Here is a 23889-nt window from a genome sequence, read left to right on the forward strand (position 1 = left end):
AGGCACGTACTCGGAGCTCCTGTATGGAGGAGTCTGTGCCCACCGAGTAGGCGGTGTCTCCACTGCCGCGGCGAGACGACGCGGCGCTGCTGAGCGAGCCGTCCGACAGGAGGGCCTGTGGCACGTGCGGGCACGTGCGTACAACGCACACGGGGGCATGTACAAAGGGGCGCTTGGGACACGCGTGCACAGGACATGTGTGGGGCACACACCCACCCAGAGCACTCTCCCGGTCCTAGTACCTGCTGGGTTCAACTCTCCAGGTCCTAGGACCTGCTGGGATCTACAACCCCCACTGGGTCTGATCTCAGGGGTTCACTTTGGGCCACCTATGCATGCACGCTGAACCTCTTCGCACCGTACAGAGCCAACCGTGCTAATCGGAGGTGCGGGGGGGAAGGACAGCAAATGGTGCCCGCGAAGGTGGCGGCAGTGCTCGTGAAGGCCGCCCTCGGAGCCCCGACGCGCTCGTACCCGGCCGATGTCCCCGCCGAACACCGCGGCCCCGTTGATGTCAAAGTCGGAGACGGCGCTGGAGACGCTGCTCCTGCGCGACGCGCTCCCGAAGAAGTCGGCGACCGAGCGCCCGTCCGACGAGTCCTGCGAGCCCTGTGCGCGGGGGCAGAGCGCAGTGCGAGCGTCAGCGTGAGCCGCCCTCCCAACGCAGGCGAGACCCAAGCAGGCTTCAGACCGAATGCGGCAAACATTATTGACGGAAAGGTCCGTTTCGTTTCAATAATGAAGCGTCGGATCTGTCCACGGACGTTAAACTGCTGGGGCAGTTTAACGTCCGCGACGTTCACGAAGAAGTCAGCGCTGACCCCCAAAGCACCGAGCACCAACTGAGCCTTCGCGTCTCTCGCCGGCCAATGCCACCGAGGCACGGCGACTCCCACCGCTGGCTCCAAGCGTGGTCTTCTGGGCCAGGCCACGTGTTGAGCTCTTCTTCTTTTCAAGCTTTCAGCAGGGCACTACTGCTGGCATCCTCGCGCCTAGCCGACAAGGCCACGCTTGGGATTACGAGTGGCTGCGAAAAAAACCCGCGTGCCACTAAATGTACTCGTGGTTTAAAACTTGCGGAGATATCCCTCGTGACTCAATGTCACACACAACACGCGTTTCGACAATTGCCATTGAGCAGGATTGGGAATCGGCTCCAATCTCTGAGAGGGTCCTCCTCAGCCACAGGAGTGGTGGTGCGGAGCGAGCGGTTCACGCCCGCCCCACAGTCAGAGTCCTCACACGGCCCCTGGGTTACGCAGCCCCGCGCCTGACGTGCAGACATCCGCCAGCACCACTCCAGCCACGTGCTACTGCCACACGCCGAGCACATGGCCCATCAGTAACCGCCGCATGCAAGGACATCACCGACCACCGAGGGACTCCCTCATGACGGTGAATTTGAGCTCGGGATCTCCGAGAAATGACAGGCAGCAGCTGGCATTGCTCTTCAGAAAAAAGGGCACTCGTACGCCGATGATGATTTGAGTTTTGTACAGCAATCGTCGTTGGTGCAAATCTCAAAACGCCGCGCAAAATGATAACCCGCACAGATTTTAGCATCGAAGCGCCGGGAACCACAGGCAGTGGAAAGAATTCCCCAAGCTCTGTGATCCTATATATCTACTCAACACCATCGTCTATTTTATTTTATATTTCATGCTAAGGCATTGTTGCTAGTAATTGGTGCTTGTCCTATTTTGATATATTTTCCAATTCCATACACGAGCGAAATTGTGTCAGCACAAGCATAGCCAAAGGAGCATGCAAAGAAAAAGATCCCCCGTATAGTCCTAACAGACTGTTGGGGCAAGTGCTGTTAGCGAGCACCGAATAAAGGCCGGCTTGGTACACGAGGGGGTGGGTAAAGGCACCACGCTCGACCGCCTTTGTCTCCCCAGTGCCAATTTTTACACACCGCACCAGGTACTCATTTGATGATGAGTCGATCTAGGGGAGGCCCAGGACCGCTTCAAATAATCGTCACTGGCGTTGGCCGTGAGCGGGAATCGAACTCCGGCCGCCAGGTTCAGTAGCGCAGCGCGCTAACCACTACACTTACTGCTCCCCGTAAAAGGAAGATCCACGCGCACACACAACGGCATCCGGCACCACACATGCAAACAACGGGTTCGGGCATTCTCGGATGAGGCTCGTCACGGCCACGCGGCAGGGGAGGAAATGCTCTGCTCAGGGTGCAAACACTGGTGGGGGGGGTGGGTGGGGGGGGCCCGTGGGTGGGGGGGGGGCGTGGGTGGGGGGGGGTAGGGGGGTGGCCACTGCCGGTGGCATGGAGAGGCCCACTGCGCTGTCACTCCGCTGCCGGGACAAGGCGCTCGCAACGCGGCCACCGCCCCACGCCAGCCGCCTGCCTTCGGTGTGCACATTGTGTACGAGCGAAGGGGTCGCGTGCGCGGTCATGAATGTACAGCCCCCCCCCCCGGCCCCTCCATGTCGTATCAGTCGTGGGGGGTTGTTTCTTGAGCACGTGTCGCCACAAAGCCGAATTTGACGGTCGGTACTAAGCCATCTAATCTGGCCGTTGTGAAATCTCACACATGGGCAGTAACGCGATGAACGTGGTGACACGAGCTGTGTATCCACATTTGCAACTCGCGTTGTAGCCAGCATCCTGAAACGCTTTCCTGCTCATACACTTGAACACATGCCCCCCCCCCCCCCGGAGCCCTGAGTTCGGAGTTAAAACTTCCTTGAAATAGGCCCTGCTGAACCAGGGTGGGTGGGTGGGCAAAGATGTGGTTCATGTATCGCTCGCCACCGATGTACTTTTACTACGTCCACGTTGTCTGCAGAGCGTCTTGAGATGCGGCCGCACTGAGATGCGAAACTAATCCGGGCAAACATTGTGATGCGTGTGATGCACGTTGGACTTCTTCCGCACCGTACGCAAGCCAAGCGTGCTAATGTGTGGTGTTGAATGACAACAAGCAATTTCGATATATCATCGAACACGTCCATGTTTGTACGATGTGAGGATATGATATTTTATATATATGTTGTTGATGCAAGGACATCAACGTTTCTTTGGAAAGTCTGAATCGCCCGCAACCCTGTGTTCATATCAAGAACGGGATTTCTGCCAAGTTTAACATGGCTCTTTTTAAAGCGGGTACTGGCGAGTTTTTTTTCAGTAAGAAACGACGATGACTTAAATGTATATTCTAAGTGAGTGGTTTCCAGAAAGTTTTAAAAGTTACAAATGTGGACAATGACACCGGCACGCAATGGCCTACTCTTCCGGATGACGTCGCTGGATCTTCAACGTCCAGTGTGAAGCGCCCGCCGCGTAATTTTTTTTTACGTTTCGCACACCTGCAGTATTCATCAGGGCGGCCGCTGGGTTCGAGCCGTGAACGGGCGAGCGCTCTACCGACAGGCCGCGTTGCCTGCTCCCGTGAAGGCGTTGAGAGGCTTGCGGAGAGCGGCAGGGCCAACTCACCGTGGGGCTTTGGCGAGCAGAGCTGCATCGCGACGTGGATCGTGAGGTGGCTCGCGAGGAGGAGCGAGAGGACGATGGGAGGCAGTACTCCCAGGGCTTTGTTCACGCACACGAATACAACAACAACAACAGCAACAACAACCGTCACCACGGCGCTTGTGCCAGGCTACGTGCACGTTGAGGCCACGCCCGCTGGCAAGGAGGTCACGGGGCAGACCTCGGTGCCACGGGTCGACTGACTGACATAACTGGCCGATGTGCCACCTGTGCCCCCTACTGTGCCAACACGAACACACGGGCCCACACACACACACCTCAACCATCATATATAAGCCATACAGCGTACACATGTGCATCTCCGATTAGCACGGGTTAGCTACGTACGGTGCGAAAGAAGTCCAACATACATACAATCGGAAAATCGGGCCATCAGATGACGTCACCGTTGTTAGCACGACGACACATTGAACTATTACGCAATGTAAATGATGCAAGAATTACAAAACATGATGAGAACCGTCTTTAACATTTCAAAAAAAATCTTAATGTTTTAAGCGACACAAGTGAGCTCCTTTTCATTGTGTAGGGGCACGCTTAGTTGTGTTGCCAGCAGCACACGTGGTATTTACGCACCACTCCAGGTGCTCGTTTAAGGCTGAGTCAACATAGGGGAGGGCTCAGGCTAGGTTGAGACACCACTTGCTACTCATCATGGCTACGGCTGTGAGTCAAACTCAGGTCGTCGAGTTTGTGGTTCAGTGTGAAAACGTCTCCTAACCCCAAGATCTTCTGTATGGGCTATAACAGACTGTTGGGGCAAGTGCTGTTAGCGAGCACATACGAAGGTCCGAATGGCACACGAGGGGGTGGGTGGACAGCACCACGCCCGGTCGCTTTTGACCTCCCTAGTAGCGATGTTCACACATTGCACCAGGTACTTATTCGAGACTAAGTTGGCCTCGGGGGAGGCCAAGAACTGGTTCCGATTTTTGTCATCAAGTACTCCCATCCTTCTCATCAACTCATCCCATTGACACTATTCTGCTCTACAAACAGTGAATTATTTACACTATGAGACCTCCTTTACCAGTGGCAAAATATAGTAATAGGTTTTTACCCTTTCAACTGGTACAAAAACTGACACTTTTATACAAGGCATCATGTTTGACCTCCCTAGTAGCGATGTTCATACGCCTTTTGGCGTCATCTGGTCCAACACTAATGGAGACTAGGCTCTAAGAAAAGCTGTCTCGGGTGTGGACAAATCAACTTCAAGGACAGTGCATGTCATTATCATCATCAGAGTTGTTTCTTTTTGTTTGCATTTTGACTGCTTGTGTTGTGGTTATTGCAAACATGATGCCTTGTATAAAGGTGTCAGTTTTTGTACCAGTTGAAAGGGTAACAACCTATTACTAGTGAATTATTTATCCATCGCCTTGAATTAATTAAAACAACATTAACGACTCAAATATCCCACACATGACTGCGACGCAAGTCAACGGGCAGTGGATAAGCCACCAGGCGCGTTGGGGGTTAGGCGAGCTAACAAATCAAAGTGCACAAGCCAAGCGCTGGAACGGAAATAAAACGTCAGACGCGACTGTTGCCCGGCGGCTAAGTGGCCCTGTGCGCGTATCGGTGCCTCTAAATAGCACGCGCGTCAACACAGCAACGGGAATCGGCCGTCAGGCATTTGTTGAACGTGGAATGTTTGCGGGGCTTCGCTTAGACGCAGGGGTGGGGAACGTCCGGCCCGCGGGCAGTATAAGGCCCCGCGAAATCATTTGGTGTGGCCCTGCCAAGGCAACCGCAGGCGGGACTCGAAATTCAATAAATCTAGGAGCAAACCTGGAAAAGCAGTTGCGAGTAGCAGCAACATCATCAATAGCAGCTACCATCACACGCCTCACCAAAGAGAAGCAGTTCCAGCCATCACATTAGAGGTGCGTTAATTAAATGTTTGACCAAATATAACGGGCTAATTTCTAAGTTGATAATTTTGTATGGCCCGCGAATGACGTTATAAATATCCAAATGGCCCTTGGCAGAACAAAGGTTCCCCACCCCCTGGCTGAGAGAGGAATGACGGTCAGCTCCACGAGCCCCACGCGTTCCTTGGCTCACCGCCTCTGCACGCTTCGCTCCACTCCACGTGTGTGTGTGCACGTTGAACTTCTATCACACCGTAACTTAGCCAACCGTGCCAATCGGAGGTGCGGGGGGGGCGGGACAACAAACTGAACACTGCCAGACAACGGGGCGCTGCACAAAGGAGAGAGGCAGCGGCTGTTTCCAACTCAAAGATAATCGCGGTCGCTGAGCAACAGGCCGGTAACATTCCCAAAATGCCAAGTGGCCAACTACGAACAGCACGATTGAATGTGCACAAGGTAATATAAATGTTTAACACGTAGGCTTTCGTGACCAATATTATCCATAATATAGGTTTTTGGGGGGGGATTAGATATCGTAAATATAGAAATGTGTCGTTAAACCCGCCACCATCCGACACCGCCAATTAGTAAGGTTTGTCACGTGAACTAAACGCGCCAATTAGTTACCATTTCAGCACACGGTCGTGTGTTGGAGAGTAAACCCACAACATTTACAATTTGAGTACACATTTGTTCTTACGTCATCTAACTCTCACTGCCCCAACAAACCAAAAAAACCCCTTTATTATGAATAATATTGGTCGTGAAAGCCGACGCGTTAAGCAGTAGGTCACAAAAAGTTCACGCGTTTCTTGAATGGAGCTGACGCCGGTTCCGTGGCGTCATTGGGCCAAAAGTAGCGACACTGGCGCAGTGAGAGATTGCCGCAGCCGCAACGTCAAGCCTCAGTAGGCCACCAAATTCAATCTGCCCGGGTGCCTCCAGCCGTCGTGGATACGGCTGCTATGCAGCAGGGAGTGTTGCAACGGTTTAGTGGCAAGCACAGACTGGTTAGTGTCAAGCAGACTCTTTAGTCGGTGTCAAATCCACAAAATTGAGTTGGTAACTATTGCTCTGTGTACACACGCACACACGCTCACGCGTGTGACTGTTGCTCTCTATCCTGTAACACTACACTGACGGATAGCTACACGAATACACGACAGGGCCCTGAAACCGTGCCCAGCTGTCTCAGCGTGTGAGCGTCGCTCGCAATCGGAAGGCTGAGAGTCCAAATCCATTTTGGGGGTTGACTCATCCCCCCCGTGTCGATAAAATTGAGAACCACCGTGTGGGAATGCAACAGTGGTTGCCCGATGGAGAGATTAGTCCCCGGCATAGGAATGTGGAATTTCCACCACTGGCTCAGGGCTGCGAACAGGTGATGAGCACCTCTCTCATGCTCATTTTGAGCATGACATCACTGTGCCGTGGCCCATGTAAAATATTTACATAAAATAGTCCTTGAATTACACTTCATTAAGCCTCCATCCGATACAAAAAGTGACAATCCACGCACGGAAAGCAACGAAGTTCAATGAGGAACCGATGTATAATGGAGGGTGTGGGCCGAGGTGGCTGCGTCAGGGTGAATGGCCATGGGAGAGGTTGAATGGAGGTTGAGTGGGTGAGAGTAAGCGCAGGTTAGGGCAGCTCGCTGTGCGCGGGAGCTGTGCGCAGCATCCTGCAGTAGCTTCGTGCTGCCCGCGTCGGCCTTGGCCAGGTGGACGGTGTCTCAGGTGCGCCACGGAAGCGTTTAGTGACCGAGGAAAGCGGAGCGCGCCCGCGGTGACTTTGCCGACGTCAAGCGCGAAGCGGTGGCGCGTCTGAGAGAGTCGCGTGCGACTGACCTTGTAGTCGCTGGCTGTGGTCACTGCGTCGCTAGAGAGATAGGACGGCTGCAGACAGAGCGAGGCAACTCATTCACACTACGGCAGGCAAGTTGGGATCGAGTGGCAAACGTGAATCGTTGATAAAAAAAAAATAATCACAAAATGTGTACGCATGCTCGTCGACTTGCACGCACGTTTGTCACGAAGGCCTTACACGTCATGATAATAATAATAATTTGTATTTTTACTCGATGGGTACTATCATGTAAACGTTGATTTTCACAAACACCGTCGGGTGCGCGTGCCAAAGCAACCTGCGGTGCGAGTTCGAAAAGACGCCGGGGGATTTCGCCGCGTCGCGTCAACAACAGAGAAGGGAACGGAAGCGCGAGGAGACACGGACCCGATGGAGCGAGTAGGTGGACGAGGAGAGGTACCTGGAGCCCAGGCCACCCAGGGATAGTCCAGCAGCAGAGGAGGACACACCCTGGGACACACACGCACGCGCACAAGACGAAGGCACGTGTGCACAGGGGCATTGCGGCGTAGCAATAGGGGGGGGGGGAGGGGTGGTCAGCAAGGTAGACACAAGCGTGGTGAGTGTCTCCGGCCGGTACGTACGCTCCGAGAGCTCCTCTTCTGACCCGGGTCCCCTTTGCTGTAATCTCTGCCCAGGGCTGGCACCGGCTGTGGGAGGCAGACAGCGCAACGCGCAAGCGACCTTTGCACCAGCTTGTCTCGCGTTGCCGCGTGGCGCTTTGGTTTGGTGCAGCACGCTTGGCTACGTAGGGTGCGAAAGAAGTTCAACAAACATGCAAAAACAGACACACTGGGAAGCTATGAATTCACCGGACTGTATTTGCGCGTTTTAAAATACCGTGTTTAGTGCTTATTAAGATAGGTCAAAGTGATTCGTTTTCCGAATGAGCATTGAGGCATCGTTGCTGGGTTCTACTTCACAGCTCTGCAAAGAGAGCGATGGAAATTCCACGTTCCTATGGTGGGGATGGGTTTATCCTAAGGATCACCACTGTTGACTTCCCCTATAAAGTGGTACAGGTCCCGTTCTGTTCATAAACAGCAGTGGACGCAAGTAAAAACACAGTCTGTTCATGGACGCAGCCGCACCATTGGTGTACAACAGCTGGCCAATGTTGGCTATTCACGTGGCCTGCAATCCAGCACTGTGGAGGCAGTTATGGTTGGTGGATCGCTCCAACATTGGGAAACTCCCTTCCTGTGAGCATCGAGGTCCGATATCCTGGCTTGCCAGGAGAAGGTGGGATATAGCGTTGCCTCCTCGCATGCGTGAGTTTTTTTTTTTCTTCCGGGTGCTCAGGTTTTTATCCAACACGTGTAATACTAATTCATTGGCCGATAACACTTTCATATATGTCGAGGGCCGCAGAGCTTGGGCAGCTGTTGCCGCAGGCTTATTGGCTGACTGCTGCCATCCAGCTCGTCTGTGATTCCTCGAGATTCTGAGTCGTTCTCTCTCTCTAGCTACGAGGGTAAATGAATACTGTGCGGCTACGTTGCAGGTTGACATTATTAATACTAATCAGAAAATCCAGGATGGTGCACAGCTGCAGGTAACGGTTGTGGATCTCCGCGCCAGATCTGTGAAACTGTCAAACTATCCGAGTTGTAGAGGCGACCAGGAGATGTCAGCATGGATAATGTCTTCTTGAATCACCGTGTGTGAAGTTTTTGCTGTCTTTATGCTTTTCACGCGTGAGTATTCTCTAGGCACCCAGGCTTCCTCTCACAAGCCAGGCACAAGCATCCCGATGTCGTAACCTCCAAAGGACGGGGTGGTCCAGATGTCTTGTGACCGAATTAATTGACCCCTTACAGGATTTTGTCTTGCATATTGAATTATGTTTTAAATAAACCTCACTTTACATATATATACACTTTTTAGAGAATTAAATGTGAGTCACGAGACATCTGGACCACCCTGCAGTTCCCTCCTAAAAATAATCTTGAGAGGGCTTGAGACCCTTTGGTGAATGACGGGCTTTATTATTATCATCATCACTATTAAAGTATCAACATAGACGACTAAATAATACCACCGGCCCACGTGTAACACAGACTACCAACGGCAGACTGAGCTGTGTTGCGTGCAGTACAGCGGGGACGAGATGGCTTATTCAACTCACGAGTCAAATCACGTCCCGAATTCACACGCTCGATTTCAGGCCGCCCGGTAACCCAAGTGGAAGAGAACTTCCTTCGATCACAGCGCTCCATCACGCGACTCACCAGGAGGTCTCTCTTGTGTGAGATGCTCTTTCCTCCTCCTCCTCCTCCAGTGTAGAGACTCCTGCCCTCATGGTTGTGTGACTGTCACGGACAACACAAAGGGAACACAAAGCAATACACCACCACGCGGACAAACGTCACTCCCTGCTGTAGGGAATCATCGGTGATAAGTTGAATTAAGTAAACATACCGTTCGGTTAGGTCGCGTAAATATAAATGTGTCGTTAAACCCGCCACCACCCGACACAGCCAATTAGTGAGGGTTGTCACGTAAACAGAACGTGGCCAATTCGTTACTAGTACAGCACCACCGGTGTGTGTCCAGAACATTTACAATCTGAGTTTGAAGTTTCACCAGTAATAACAACCAGCTTCATCAGGCGACAGACAGATCAGGAGGATTTCTCCACCAATCATGTTCTGTTTACGTGACAAACCTTACTAATCGGCTGTGTCGGGTGGTGGCGGGTTTAACGACACATTAATACTTACGCGATCTAACCCAAAAAAACTTAGGAAAAAACATACCATGAGTCTTTTGGCCTCCTAGGCTGATGTTAACCAACAGCTTTTGTTTAAACAAGTGGCAATTCTGGGCCTCATCACGACTCATCCTTGTTCAACAAATGCTGCTGGGTTATCAGTTGTTATTGGCAGGGTCACCCACCCACTCCTCACGGTCGGGGCCCTGCCAGCTGCAAGCATGTTGTGATAAACTGGCGATGTCCCTGTGACTCTCTGTTGATGCTCGGGGTTTTGACGGTCGTCATTCACGGCGCCTGTGATTTTCCCTTCTGTCTTTGGCGTTTCCCCCCCCCACAGTGATTTTGTTCAATCTTCGTGGTTTTGTATCTCGATGCTTTGAGACGCCATGGCATTTATAAGCGCCTCGCCCTTACCCTGTATCATTCCGGGCTTTTGTGTGAAATAATTACCAAGAACATTTAGACGAGTAAAATATGTAAGGTTGTGATGGTGACGCTATACACGTAGGCCTTCACAGAAGAACCGATGCCTGCCACGGATCTGTACGCTTGAGTGAAACAGAGCGCTACGCTCGAGTTCGCGGTCCGCGTGTCCCCGCCACGTGCCTGTCTGCTGCCGCTGCCGGAGGTCGAAACTCGAACGTCGGGCTCCAACTCCACGGGTGGGGAGGGGTGGGAGGTGGAGAGGGGGGGGGAAGTGAATGACGTAACAAAGACAAATATCCCCCGTGTAGCCTGACCAGACTGTTGGGGGCAAGTGCTGTTAGCGAGCACCTATATAGGCCGGTACGGCACACGAGGGGGTAGGTGGCCAACACTGCGCCCGGCCGCCTTTGTCTCCCCAAGTGGTGATGTTTACACACCGCACCGGATACTCATTTCAGGCTGAGTCGACCTAGGGGAGGCCCATGACCGGTTAAGATAATCGTCACTGGTGTTGGCAGTGAGCGGGAATCGAACTCGGGTCGTCGGGTAGCGCGCTAACCGCTCCACCACCGCTCCTCGTAAGAGGGAACTCCACTCACACTCTCACACACTCTCACACACACACAATCACTCACTCACACACACACCCACACAGACACACACTCTCATACACTCTCACACACACTTACACCCACTCACACAGACACACACAATAACACACACACTCACACACAATCACACACACACACTCACACAGACTTTCACACACCCACACACACTCACACACACTCACAACCACTCACACACACAATCACTCACTCACACACTCACTCACACACACTCACACCCACTCACACAGACACACACAATAACACACACACTCACACACAATCACACACTCACACAGACTCTTACACATCCACACACACTCACAAACACTCTCACACACTCACAACCACTCACACACACAATCACTCACACACACACTCACACCCACACACCCACACTCACACACAATCACACACTCTCACACACACTCACACACAATCACTCACACTCACACACACACTCTCACACACACTCACAACCACTCACACAGACACACACAATCACTCACTGACACACACTCACACACAATCTCACACACACAACCACTCACACAGACATACATAATCACTCACTCACACAGACACACACAATCACTCACTGACACACACACTCACCCACAATCTCACACACACAACCACTCACACAGACACACATAATCACTCACTCACACAGACACACACAATCACTCACTGACACACACACTCACACACAATCTCACACACACAACCACTCACACAGACACACACAATCACTCACACAGACACACACAATCACTCACACACACAGACACACACAATCACTCACACACACAGACACACACAATCACTCACTCACACAGACACCGGTTGGAGGCGGCGACCAAGGAGCCAGACACAGCTCCTGGAGGGGACTCACAACTCTCACAGCGCTCGGCTGCCTCCAGGTAACATGAACACCGAGATACAATAAAGTGCAGCAAACGCCTCGACTAAGAAACATCATTCAGTATTCGCTGAATCGCCCTTCAAACATTGTATAAAAATGCGACGTTAAAAGACGTCAGATATTTGTTGTTACCATAATTGTAAAGCCTCGCCCTGTCCAAAGTCGAGAGTGGATGAGTTTGTGTCGTGGTGCAAATTGTTCTAGGACGTGTTTCGAGCAAGGGTCGTCATCCTGCGGCTCTTCGAGGGCTGGCTTCGTGCCGCTACCGAGGAAGGACCCACCGTCTCGTAGCCACCACGACGTGCGTTGCGGGTCTTTTATTTGTATATATACTACGAATTTAGACCGAATTTGAACGACAACTTTCTCCTCTTGTCATGCCGCTTGCCGACCCTTGGTTTAGAGAGATCGGCGTAAAAAAAAAAAACGGCGGCGCTTCCCCACTGAGGGACACGCTGCTTGCTGCGTAAGTGGCGCGTGTGGGGGACGTTACTGTGCCGGGACTTTGCCACCCTGCACCCCTCCCGTGACACACCACGGACTCAGCTGGCCGAGTCGAGTGGCCGAGAGCGCAGCAGCAGCAGCATCAGCAGCAGCATCAGCAGCATCAGCAGCAGCAACAGTAGCAGCAACATCAGCATCAGCAGCATTATCATCAGCAGCAGTAGCAGCAGCAACATCATCATCAGCAGCATCATCAGCATCAGCAGCAGCAGCATCAGCAGCATCATCAGCAGCAGCAACATCAGCATCATCATCATCAGCAGCAGCAGCAACACGCACCTGCTGTTGACGCCGCTGCCTGCGGTGGTGCTTCTCCGCGTCGTCCTGCCAAGGGGCAACGGGGGTCAGTGTCGTCAGCACAAGGAGGGCACGGCAAGGATGTTGCACGCTTCGTGACAACGAAAGCAGATATTTGTTTGTTTTAGTGTTTGTTTGTCGCTGCTGCTCCCGAAGCAAAGCTCTGTCTGCGGCGATAAGGAGGCCAAGCGCCGCGTGTGCACGTGAACTCTCCACCCCGCACGCAACACCCCCCCCCCCATCCATGCGACAAGCGGCAAAGCCGTCGGCGTCTTGCCGAATCCAACGCCGCTCTCTCTGAGCAGCTCCAGCGCCAGCCCGCGTCTGTCGGGGGGGGGGGGACACGCGAGGTCGTAGCCGAAGCTCGCGGCTGCATCAGCCTCCGGGTGGAGTGGTGCAGGGAGGAGAGGTTGCATGGAGTCGGGGCGTGGGACGATCGAATAGATCCGTACATTTACCGGGGGTACGCAAATTTACGTGTCACGGACACAGCAGAGACGACCGCGGTCCACGTTTCCGTTGCTGCCGAACCTCCGAAATGAACATTAGCGTATTTTGGAAAATGTATGCACAGCTCAAAGCTAAATAAAGAATCTTTATGCGCCCACATTGAATGGAAACTGACTCCTGCGACGTAGAAAGCAACCGCGTGCTTTGTAACTCTCGTCATATAGCTTTTGTTGAATTCCATAAGGGCATAGCGGCGAATTCGATTCAATATTTCAATGGGGAAAAAAGTTGCAGACTGTGCGTGTCGTGTTTTGCACTGCGTCGGCTCACAGATGCCTCGCCCTGCAATGTTTTATCAATGCCCTGCTCTTCTCATACATGTAGCAGCAGCAGCAGGAGCAGCCCGTGTTAGCGTTTCAATAGCTGTGAGAGCCCCCGCGTGTGGCTAACGCTGGGCATTGACGGCCACTTCAGTCATCGAAAGCACGCCGCCCCAACGAAGCAGCGTGGTGACTTGGTACCATCACCTCCCCCCCCCCCACACCAGCCTCTAGCGCAGGGCCGCCGAAAACCAACCCCCGGGTTTTGTGAACGATTGTGGCTCGTGGGCAGGGCCACCTCCTCCCGAATCGCGAGATGAAAACTTAAAGCCACCAAATCGTCGTGGCCAAAGTGGAGAGACGCCCTACGAGCCGCCGCTGATATTCGGAGCGCCTTTGGAGACCACAGCGTTCGCTCTGCGGCACGGGTTCACACCACCGCCGTTGCTGCAGTGACCCTTACGCGAGGGCGTTCAGCCAACAGCAAAAGCCCTCTCTCGGTGTCAGACCTGGGGGGGGGGGCAATTACAAGCGTAACTGTGCCAACCGCAAATGTAAATATGGCAGCAGAGGCGGCTGTCAGACTTTGCGCATACCGTGCGGATGGACAACATCAAGGGAGAGCGCACGGGGATGGAGCGCGCACGCCACGGCAGAGGCGGAGGGGCTCTGGCCAGCGAGAGGCGGGATGGGAAGTTGGCACATGGTTTGGGGTGCTTCGCCAAGGCATTAAGTCAATTCATATAAATCGCACAGGGCTGCAGGGACAATGTCATTGTGATTGGCCCCAAGGTCTGCTCGGCGTGCGTGCAGCAGCAGCGGTGCCGTCTCGTACCACCCAGCGGTTGACGTCTCCCGACTTGGACTCCCACTCCCTACGATACTGAGCAAGAAACGAGACATTCTTAGTTGCCAAAATTAACAGTTTTTAAAAAAATAAAAAATTCCCCCGATAATTTTCAAGTTGATTTTGTGCACCCAGGTGAGAAATCATGAGCCCGAGTGAGTCTCTTTTTTTGCCAGAGTGACGTGGGCCACGCAAGTGACAACATCAATCACGTAAAATAAAGAACAGCGCTAAAGTAAAAATAAATGAGAACATCCTGGCACCGCGCCATCACGCTCATCCCGGAACCACCGCTTTGAGTTCACTGCGTGGTGGAATGGTTGATGCCTAGTTCCCTGGTCATGCCGTCCATCAGACTTAACACGGGGACTCTGAAATAAGCAGCGTCACCACAACGCTCTCTCCAAGACTATCGTCTCATTGTCATCATCACCACCACCACTATCACCACACTCTCTCCAAGACTCTTAACTCATTATAATCACCACCAACACCACCATCACCACACTCTCTCCAAGACTCTTAACTCATCATCATCACTACCACCACCATCACCACACTCTCTCCAAGACTCTTAACTCATTATAATCACCATCACCACCACCACCACCACACTTTCCAAGGCTCTCAACTCATTCTTATCACCACACTCTCTCCAAGCCCCTCAATGAATGAAAACAGTGGCAGGCAATTGTCCAGGCAGGCCGTGAGAAAGAGATGCGATGTAATGCTCAATGCGCACGGTCAAGGTGAGATGTGCAGGCGGTTGTAATAAAGCCGACGATGATGATGAAGATGATGATGATGATGATTATTATTATTTAGCGAATGCTTTTACACGCTAAAGCACCAGATAACGCAAGGAAAATAAATGCATAAATAAAGACATCTAATTGTCAATGCGAGTGGACGTCAGCCCACGTAACCACAGATGATGATGACGATGATGATGTAACGCTGAGATCGAATGCTCGAGCCACGCCCGGGCGCAGCAGCGGACGAGTTTGTTGGCGTAACCGAGGTGTGACGCGCAGCACCTCTCTCCTCTTCTGACGCTCCAGCTCCCTCAGACGGATCTCCCGGGCCTCGGCGCGAGCCGCCCTCTTGGTCGCGAGTCTCGCCTCTGCCTGCAGACGTCGACACGAAGGGAGGAGACGCGGCACGGCAGCCGGTGAAGTCAACAGCCGCACACGCGGGGCCGGCAACCGAGAGGCAGCGGGGCCGTTTCCAGCACCTGGTGCATTATCATTCAACTTGGGGTGAAGGTTTAGGGTTGAAGCCCTGCGATTGTGAGCTCGTGACACTGCTGACAGATGGGCATCCACGAGAGAGAGAGGGAAGTTTGGAAAGCCCATATATATTCTTGGTTTTTTTTTGTAAAGTCACGTAGAAGGGAAATAATTAAATAAAAAATAATACAAATAAAATAAAACAATTATTGCTGTGGTTTTCATACCTGATGATGATTGCTTGTGTTGCAATCGAAACGTCGTGAAAATTTTATTGTTTTATTATTTTATTATTTTCCTTCTACGTGACTTTACCGTAAGAACCAAGATGACAAAAATTAACACTTAAAAAAATAATAAAGACCGTTATTACAGACAAATGTGCACACATATAGAAGGGGAATTATGCGCATAAACTGAACTAAAGTATTTATATTGTTGACAACGGTTTTTTTACGTATATTTGACTGGACACAGTCTCTCAAATAATGCACGACTCGTGTTGTTCACGTCGGACTCGAGTTGTAAACCTCGCTGTGGGTTTACTCCCTTTACTCTCCAGCGTGCTGAACTCGTAACCCATCGCCACGCTTCGCTTACGTGACAACAACCCTCGCTGGAACACCATTGGAACCTCATTTGCCAGTAGCAAAATATGATAATTGGTTTTTTACCCTTTTATCTGGCAACAAAACTGACACCTTTTTTACGAGGAGTCATGTTTGCATTGACCACAATACCTGCGGTCGTAATGCAAACAAAAAACATAACTCTGATAATTTATGCACTGTCCTGCATACATTATCAGAGTTAAGTTTTTGTTTGTATTCCGTAATGCAAAAAAACACAACTCTGATAATGTATGCACTGTCCTGCATACATTATCAGAGTTATGTTTTTGTTTGTATTCCGACTGCAGGTATTGTGGTCAATGCAAACATGACTCCTTGTAAAAAAAAGGTGTCAGTTTTGTTGCCAGATAAAAGGGTAAAAAAACAATTAATTTAACCCTCACTGGATTTACCGTGGCCGGGTGCTGGCGGGTTTCACGATCTCACCCAAGCGACCTTTTCGTACGAATTTTACAATTGGCGGTCTGAATCCGAGCAAGACAGGGGGGGGGGGCGTGAGAGGAAAGGGGGCACTAGGGGTGCTGGTGTGTGTGGGGGGGGGGCTACCCGGCCCACCGAGGGGAGGTCCTGTCCCCGTGGACAGCTGCGCGAAGTCTGTCCCTGACGGCCGCCCGCTCCCTCACCCGCCCGCGCCCTCACCCACCCACCCGCATGCCGCCTGCGCCGATTATAGCGACGCCGCTCTAAGAATAAACGCGGCCGCTTCGCTCGAGGCAGGCACGGGGCGGGGACACGCGCGGACTTTGTCCCGTGGCACTCGGCGGCGCAGAGCGTCGCGCAGCTCCGTGTGGCAGCGTGTGTCAGTGTGTGTGGCTGTGTGTGTCTGTGTGTGGCAGTGTGTGTCAGTGTGTGGCAGTGTGTGTCAGTGTGTGGCAGTGTGTGTGGCTGTGTGTGTCTGTGTATGTCAGTGTGTGGCTGTGTGTGTCAGTGTGTGGCAGTGTGTGTGGCTGTGTGTGGCTGTGTGTGTCAGTGTGTGTCTGTGTGTGTCAGTGTGTGGCTGTGTGTGTCAGTGTGTGGGAGTGTGTGGCTGTGTGTGTCAGTGTGTGGCTGTGTGTGGCTGTGTGTGTCAGCGTGTGGCAGCGTGTGTCAGTGTGTGTCAGTGTGTGGCAGCGTGTGTCAGTGTGTGTCAGTGTGTGTCAGTGTGTGGCTGTGTGTGTCAGTGTGTGTCAGTGTGTGTCAGCGTGTGGCAGCGTGTGTCAGTGTGTGTCAGTGTGTGGCAGCGTGTGGCTGTGTGTGTCAGTGTGTGTCAGTGTGTGTCAGTGTGTGGCATCGTGTGGCTGTGTGTGTCAGTGTGTGTCTGTGTGTGGCTGTGTGTGTCAGTGTGTGTCAGTGTGTGTCAGCGTGTGGCAGCGTGTGTCAGTGTGTGTCAGTGTGTGGCAGCGTGTGGCTGTGTGTGTCAGTGTGTGTCAGTGTGTGGCTGTGTGTGTCAGTGTGTGGCAGCGTGTGGCAGTGTGTGTCAGTGTGTGTCAGTGTGTGGCTGTGTGTGTCAGTGTGTGTCAGTGTGTGGCTGTGTGTGTCAGTGTGTGTCAGTGTGTGGCTGTGTGTGTCAGTGTGTGGCTGTGTGTGTCAGTGTGTGGCTGTGTGTGACTGTGTGTGTCAGTGTGTGGCTGTGTGTGGCTGTGTGTGTCAGTGTGTGGCTGTGTGTGTCAGTGTGTGGGAGTGTGTGGCTGTGTGTGTCAGTGTGTGGCTGTGTGTGGCTGTGTGTGTCAGCGTGTGACAGCGTGTGGCAGTGTGTGGCTGTGTGTGGCTGTGTGTGTCAGTTTGTGTCGGTGTGTGGCTGTGTGGCTGTGTGTGTCAGTGTGTGGCTGTGTGTGTCAGTGTGTGGCTGTGTGTGTCAGTGTGTGTCAGTGTGTGTCAGTGTGTGGCTGTGTGTGTCAGTGTGTGGCTGTGTGTGACTGTGTGTGTCAGTGTGTGGCTGTGTGTGGCTGTGTGTGTCAGTGTGTGGCTGTGTGTGTCAGTGTGTGGGAGTGTGTGGCTGTGTGTGTCAGTGTGTGGCTGTGTGTGGCTGTGTGTGTCAGCGTGTGACAGCGTGTGGCAGTGTGTGGCTGTGTGTGGCTGTGTGTGTCAGTTTGTGTCGGTGTGTGGCTGTGTGGCTGTGTGTGTCAGTGTGTGGCTGTGTGTGTCAGTGTGTGGCTGTGTGTGTCAGTGTGTGTCAGTGTGTGTCAGTGTGTGGCAGTGTGTGGCTGTGTGTGGCTGTGTGTCAGTGTGTGGCAGCGTGTGGCTGTGTGTGTCAGTGTGTGGCTGTGTGTGGCTGTGTTTGTCAGTGTGTGTCAGTGTGTGGCTGTGTGTGTCAGTGTGTGGCTGTGTGTGTCAGTGTGTGGCTGTGTGTGGCAGTGTGTGGCTGTGTGTGTCAGTGTGTGGTTGTGTGTGTCAGTGTGAAGCAGTGTGTGTCAGTGTGTGGCTGTGTGTGGCTGTGTGTGTCAGTGTGTGGCTGTGTGTGGCTGTGTGTGTCAGTGTGTGGCTGTGTGTGGCTGTGTGTGGCTGTGTGTGTCAGTGTGTGGCTGTGTGTGGCTGTGTGTGGCAGTGTGTGGCTGTGTGTGGCTGTGTGTGGGAGTGTGTGGCTGTGTGTGGCTGTGTGTGGCTGTGTGTGTCAGTGTGTGGCTGTGTGTGTCTGTGTATGTCAGTACGTGGCTGTGTGTGTCAGTGTGTGGCAGTGTGTGTGGCTGTGTGTGGCTGTGTGTGTCAGTGTGTGTCTGTGTGTGTCAGTGTGTGGCTGTGTGTGGCAGCGTGTGTCAGTGTGTGTCAGTGTGTGTCAGTGTGTGGCTGTGTGTGGGAGTGTGTGGCTGTGTGTGTCAGTGTGTGGCTGTGTGTGGCTGTGTGTGTCAGCGTGTGGCAGCGTGTGTCAGTGTGTGTCAGTGTGTGGCAGCGTGTGTCAGTGTGTGTCAGTGTGTGTCAGTGTGTGGCTGTGTGTGTCAGTGTGTGTCAGTGTGTGTCAGCGTGTGGCAGCGTGTGTCAGTGTGTGTCAGTTTGTGGCAGCGTGTGGCTGTGTGTGTCAGTGTGTGTCAGTGTGTGTCAGTGTGTGGCATCGTGTGGCTGTGTGTGTCAGTGTGTGTCTGTGTGTGGCTGTGTGTGTCAGTGTGTGTCAGTGTGTGTCAGCGTGTGGCAGCGTGTGTCAGTGTGTGTCAGTGTGTGGCAGCGTGTGGCTGTGTGTGTCAGTGTGTGTCAGTGTGTGGCTGTGTGTGTCAGTGTGTGGCAGCGTGTGGCAGTGTGTGTCAGTGTGTGTCAGTGTGTGGCTGTGTGTGTCAGTGTGTGTCAGTGTGTGGCTGTGTGTGTCAGTGTGTGTCAGTGTGTGGCTGTGTGTGTCAGTGTGTGGCTGTGTGTGTCAGTGTGTGGCTGTGTGTGACTGTGTGTGTCAGTGTGTGGCTGTGTGTGGCTGTGTGTGTCAGTGTGTGTCAGTGTGTGTCAGTGTGTGGGAGTGTGTGGCTGTGTGTGTCAGTGTGTGGCTGTGTGTGGCTGTGTGTGTCAGCGTGTGACAGCGTGTGGCAGTGTGTGGCTGTGTGTGGCTGTGTGTGTCAGTTTGTGTCGGTGTGTGGCTGTGTGGCTGTGTGTGTCAGTGTGTGGCTGTGTGTGTCAGTGTGTGGCTGTGTGTGTCAGTGTGTGTCAGTGTGTGTCAGTGTGTGGCTGTGTGTGTCAGTGTGTGGCTGTGTGTGACTGTGTGTGTCAGTGTGTGGCTGTGTGTGGCTGTGTGTGTCAGTGTGTGGCTGTGTGTGTCAGTGTGTGGGAGTGTGTGGCTGTGTGTGTCAGTGTGTGGCTGTGTGTGGCTGTGTGTGTCAGCGTGTGACAGCGTGTGGCAGTGTGTGGCTGTGTGTGGCTGTGTGTGTCAGTTTGTGTCGGTGTGTGGCTGTGTGGCTGTGTGTGTCAGTGTGTGGCTGTGTGTGTCAGTGTGTGGCTGTGTGTGTCAGTGTGTGTCAGTGTGTGTCAGTGTGTGGCAGTGTGTGGCTGTGTGTGGCTGTGTGTCAGTGTGTGGCAGCGTGTGGCTGTGTGTGTCAGTGTGTGGCTGTGTGTGGCTGTGTTTGTCAGTGTGTGTCAGTGTGTGGCTGTGTGTGGCAGTGTGTGGCTGTGTGTGTCAGTGTGTGGTTGTGTGTGTCAGTGTGAAGCAGTGTGTGTCAGTGTGTGGCTGTGTGTGGCTGTGTGTGTCAGTGTGTGGCTGTGTGTGGCTGTGTGTGTCAGTGTGTGGCTGTGTGTGGCTGTGTGTGGCTGTGTGTGTCAGTGTGTGGCTGTGTGTGGCTGTGTGTGGCAGTGTGTGGCTGTGTGTGGCTGTGTGTGGGAGTGTGTGGCTGTGTGTGGCTGTGTGTGGCTGTGTGTGTCAGTGTGTGGCTGTGTGTGGCTGTGTGTGGCAGTGTGTGGCTGTGTGTGGCTGTGTGTGGCAGTGTGTGGCTGTGTGTGGCTGTGTGTGGCAGTGTGTGGCTGTGTGTGGCAGTGTGTGGCTGTGTGTGGCAGTGTGTGGCTGTGTGTGGCTGTGTGTGGCAGTGTGTGGCTGTGTGTGGCTGTGTGTGGCTGTGTGTGGCAGTGTGTGTCAGTGTGTGGCAGTGTGTGGCTGTGTGTGGCAGTGTGTGGCTGTGTGTGTCAGTGTGTGGCAGCGTGTGGCTGTGTGTGTCAGTGTGTGGCTGTGTGTGGCTGTGTGTGTCAGTGTGTGTCAGTGTGTGGCTGTGTGTGGCAGTGTGTGGCTGTGTGTGTCAGTGTGTGTCAGTGTGTGGCTGTGTGTGGCAGTGTGTGGCTGTGTGTGTCAGTGTGTGTCAGTGTGTGGCTGTGTGTGTCAGTGTGTGGCTGTGTGTGGCAGTGTGTGGTTGTGTGTGTCAGTGTGTGGCTGTGTGTGTCAGTGTGAAGCAGTGTGTGTCAGTGTGTGGCTGTGTGTGGCTGTGTGTGTCAGTGTGTGGCTGTGTGTGGCTGTGTGTGTCAGTGTGTGGCTGTGTGTGGCTGTGTGTGTCAGTGTGTGGCTGTGTGTGGCTGTGTGTGTCAGTGTGTGGCTGTGTGTGGCTGTGTGTGGCTGTGTGTGTCAGTGTGTGGCTGTGTGTGGCTGTGTGTGGCTGTGTGTGGCTGTGTGTGGCTGTGTGTGGCTGTGTGTGTCAGTGTGTGGCTGTGTGTGGCTGTGTGTGGCAGTGTGTGGCTGTGTGTGGCTGTGTGTGTCAGTGTGTGGCTGTGTGTGGCTGTGTGTGGCTGTGTGTGTCAGTGTGTGGCTGTGTGTGGCTGTGTGTGGCTGTGTGTGGGAGTGTGTGGCTGTGTGTGGCTGTGTGTGGCTGTGTGTGTCAGTGTGTGGCTGTGTGTGGCTGTGTGTGGCTGTGTGTGTCAGTGTGTGGCTGTGTGTGGCTGTGTGTGGCTGTGTGTGGGAGTGTGTGGCTGTGTGTGGCTGTGTGTGGCTGTGTGTGTCAGTGTGTGACTGTGTGTGGCCGTGTGTGGCAGTGTGTGGCTGTGTGTGGCTGTGTGTGGCAGTGTGTGGCTGTGTGTAGCAGTGTGTGGCTGTGTGTGGCTGTGTGTGGCTGTGTGTGTCAGTGTGTGGCTGTGTGTGGCTGTGTGTGGCTGTGTGTGGCTGTGTGTGTCAGTGTGTGGCTGTGTGTGGCCGTGTGTGGCAGTGTGTGGCTGTGTGTGGCAGTGTGTGGCTGTGTGTGGCAGTGTGTGGCTGTGTGTGGCAGTGTGTGGTTGTGTGTGGCAGTGTGTGGCTGTGTGTGGCAGTGTGTGGCTGTGTGTGGCAGTGTGTGGCTGTGTGTGGCTGTGTGTGGCAGTGTGTGGCTGTGTGTGGCTGTGTGTGTCAGTGTGTGGCTGTGTGTGGTTGTGTGTGGCAATGTGTGGCTGTGTGTGGCAGTGTGTGGCTGTGTGTGGCAGTGTGTGGCTGTGTGTGGCTGTGTGTGGCAGTGTGTGGCCGTGTGTGGCAGTGTGTGGCTGTGTGTGGCTGTGTGTGGTTGTGTGTGGCAGTGTGTGGCTGTGTGTGGCAGTGTGTGGCTGTGTGTGGTTGTGTGTGGCAGTGTGTGGCTGTGTGTGGCTGTGTGTGGCTGTGTGTGTCAGTGTGTGGCTGTGTGTGTGCAAACACGAGCGGCGGAACGCGCCACCACCGCCACCACCGCCACCACCCCCCCCCCTCTTCTTCTCCCCGAGTAAAAGCTGCGTGTGTGGCAGAGGCACTTCGCAAGGCCAGCGATAATTCAGTTTCAGTTTCATTTATTCGGTATAGCCCTGTGAGCCATGAAGCTCTTGACTCGGATGCAACCGCAACAAACAAAAACATGAACAAGAAAGACATCTTAAAGTGACTACACGCAAACAGGAAAATCCAGGAAAAATCAGCAAAAGTTTTCCAGAAACAACACCGACCACCCTGCCCTGCCGTGCGCACACCCTGCCCTGCCGTGCGCACACCCTGCCCTGCCGTGCGCACACCCTGCCCTGCCGTGCGCACACCCTGCCCTGCCGTGCGCACACCCTGCCCTGCCGTGCGCACACCCTGCCCTCGACAGACTGTTGGAGCAAGTGCTGTGAGCGACGAGCACCCGTGAAGGCCGGCATGCCCACACGAGGGGGTGGTGGGGCTAGAACCACGCCCGGCCGCCTTTGTCTCCCTCGTGCTGATGTTTTACACCCCACAACTCGGTACCCATTTGAAGGCTGAGTCGACCTAGACGAGGCCCCAGACCGGTGCAGATATTTGTTATTGGTCATAAGCGCAGTGCGCTAAACACTACACCACAAACCGTGCATCACATACATACACCCTGTACGTATGTGAACTTCTTTCGCCCCGTACGTAGCCAACCGCGCTAATCGGAAGCACACACACCCTGCCCTGCACCCCACACACCCTGCCAACACTTGCACATAGCACAATATGTACAACCAGTTATTGGCCAAGCTTTACACGACACATGCGCTGCACGAGACACGGGAAACCCCACGTGGGACCTCACCTCACCCCGAGACCTCAGCTACTCGAGTCTGATGTGGTGACTGACGGAGGAGCTCACCTCCACGGAGATCTTGTGGAGGGCATCGTCCTCGGCCGAGAAGGTGTAGTCCTTGGCGGAGGCGCGCTTCCTCCCGGCGGCCCCCTGGGTGCCCATGACCTCCTACGGCGAACGCGCCTTCGATCCCGACGCGCTGCGGTGACTCTGACCCGGCCGGTGCAGAGATGGCTCAGTCGTAGGAGCGGCTCGCTCGCTTTTCGACCGATTCGAACGGAGTGGAGTCTACCACGGTCCGTTCTATGGTGCGTGAGTAGTGAGAAGCAAGATCGACCCTCACACTGCAGGGCTCTGGAATCCTCAACGGTGTCAGCGTCACAGCTTTTCAGGACTCTGCTTATGAATGTCACCCGATGCGGGGATGGGAGAGTAACGCTTCGCTCGTTTTGCGCCTCTCTCCTGATCTCTTCCCCGTGTGCCCGTGCCGGTTTCTGTCTCTCTCTCTGTTGTGCACGCGTCTCTCGTTCTCTCTCGCTCTCTCACTGTCACCGTCTCCCGCTGTCTCTGTCTGTCTCCGTGTCGCCGATTGTGTGTCCCTGGGCACACAGCCCGCTGCAGTGCCCTCTAGAGCCAACCATCTCCTCGTGCTCAATGAACACTCGGCTCCGAGATCGCGCATCCACAAACGATACCCAGCGGTTCATCAGAGACATGAACCAGCCTGGTCTCGCGTTTCGTGAACGTCACCGCGACCACCGTTCTACTCTCCTGCCAAACGT

At 53.7% G+C, this 23889-nt stretch overlaps 1 protein-coding gene across 1 annotated transcript in view; it reads right to left on the bottom strand.

Moving 5' to 3' along the window:
- LOC144723666 (leucine-rich repeat flightless-interacting protein 2-like) overlaps positions 1-23741 on the bottom strand; it is a 33992-nt gene extending 10251 nt beyond the window's left edge. The window contains exons 1-11 of the mRNA XM_078602607.1: positions 23174-23741; positions 15397-15486; positions 12725-12769; positions 10589-10636; positions 9498-9578; positions 7851-7916; positions 7633-7716; positions 7248-7295; positions 3377-3556; positions 475-609; positions 11-115 (exon numbers count right to left, since the gene is read on the bottom strand). Of these exons, the coding sequence (XP_078458733.1) occupies positions 11-115; positions 475-609; positions 3377-3556; positions 7248-7295; positions 7633-7716; positions 7851-7916; positions 9498-9578; positions 10589-10636; positions 12725-12769; positions 15397-15486; positions 23174-23269 (978 nt within the window). The 5' untranslated portion in view covers positions 23270-23741. The remainder of the gene's footprint in view (positions 1-10; positions 116-474; positions 610-3376; positions 3557-7247; positions 7296-7632; positions 7717-7850; positions 7917-9497; positions 9579-10588; positions 10637-12724; positions 12770-15396; positions 15487-23173) is intronic.
- Positions 23742-23889: the final 148 nt, after the last annotated feature.

Source organism: Lampetra planeri, chromosome 1 (assembly GCF_965212315.1).
Source record: "Lampetra planeri chromosome 1, kcLamPlan1.2.h2, whole genome shotgun sequence".
NCBI lineage: Eukaryota > Metazoa > Chordata > Hyperoartia > Petromyzontiformes > Petromyzontidae > Lampetra > Lampetra planeri.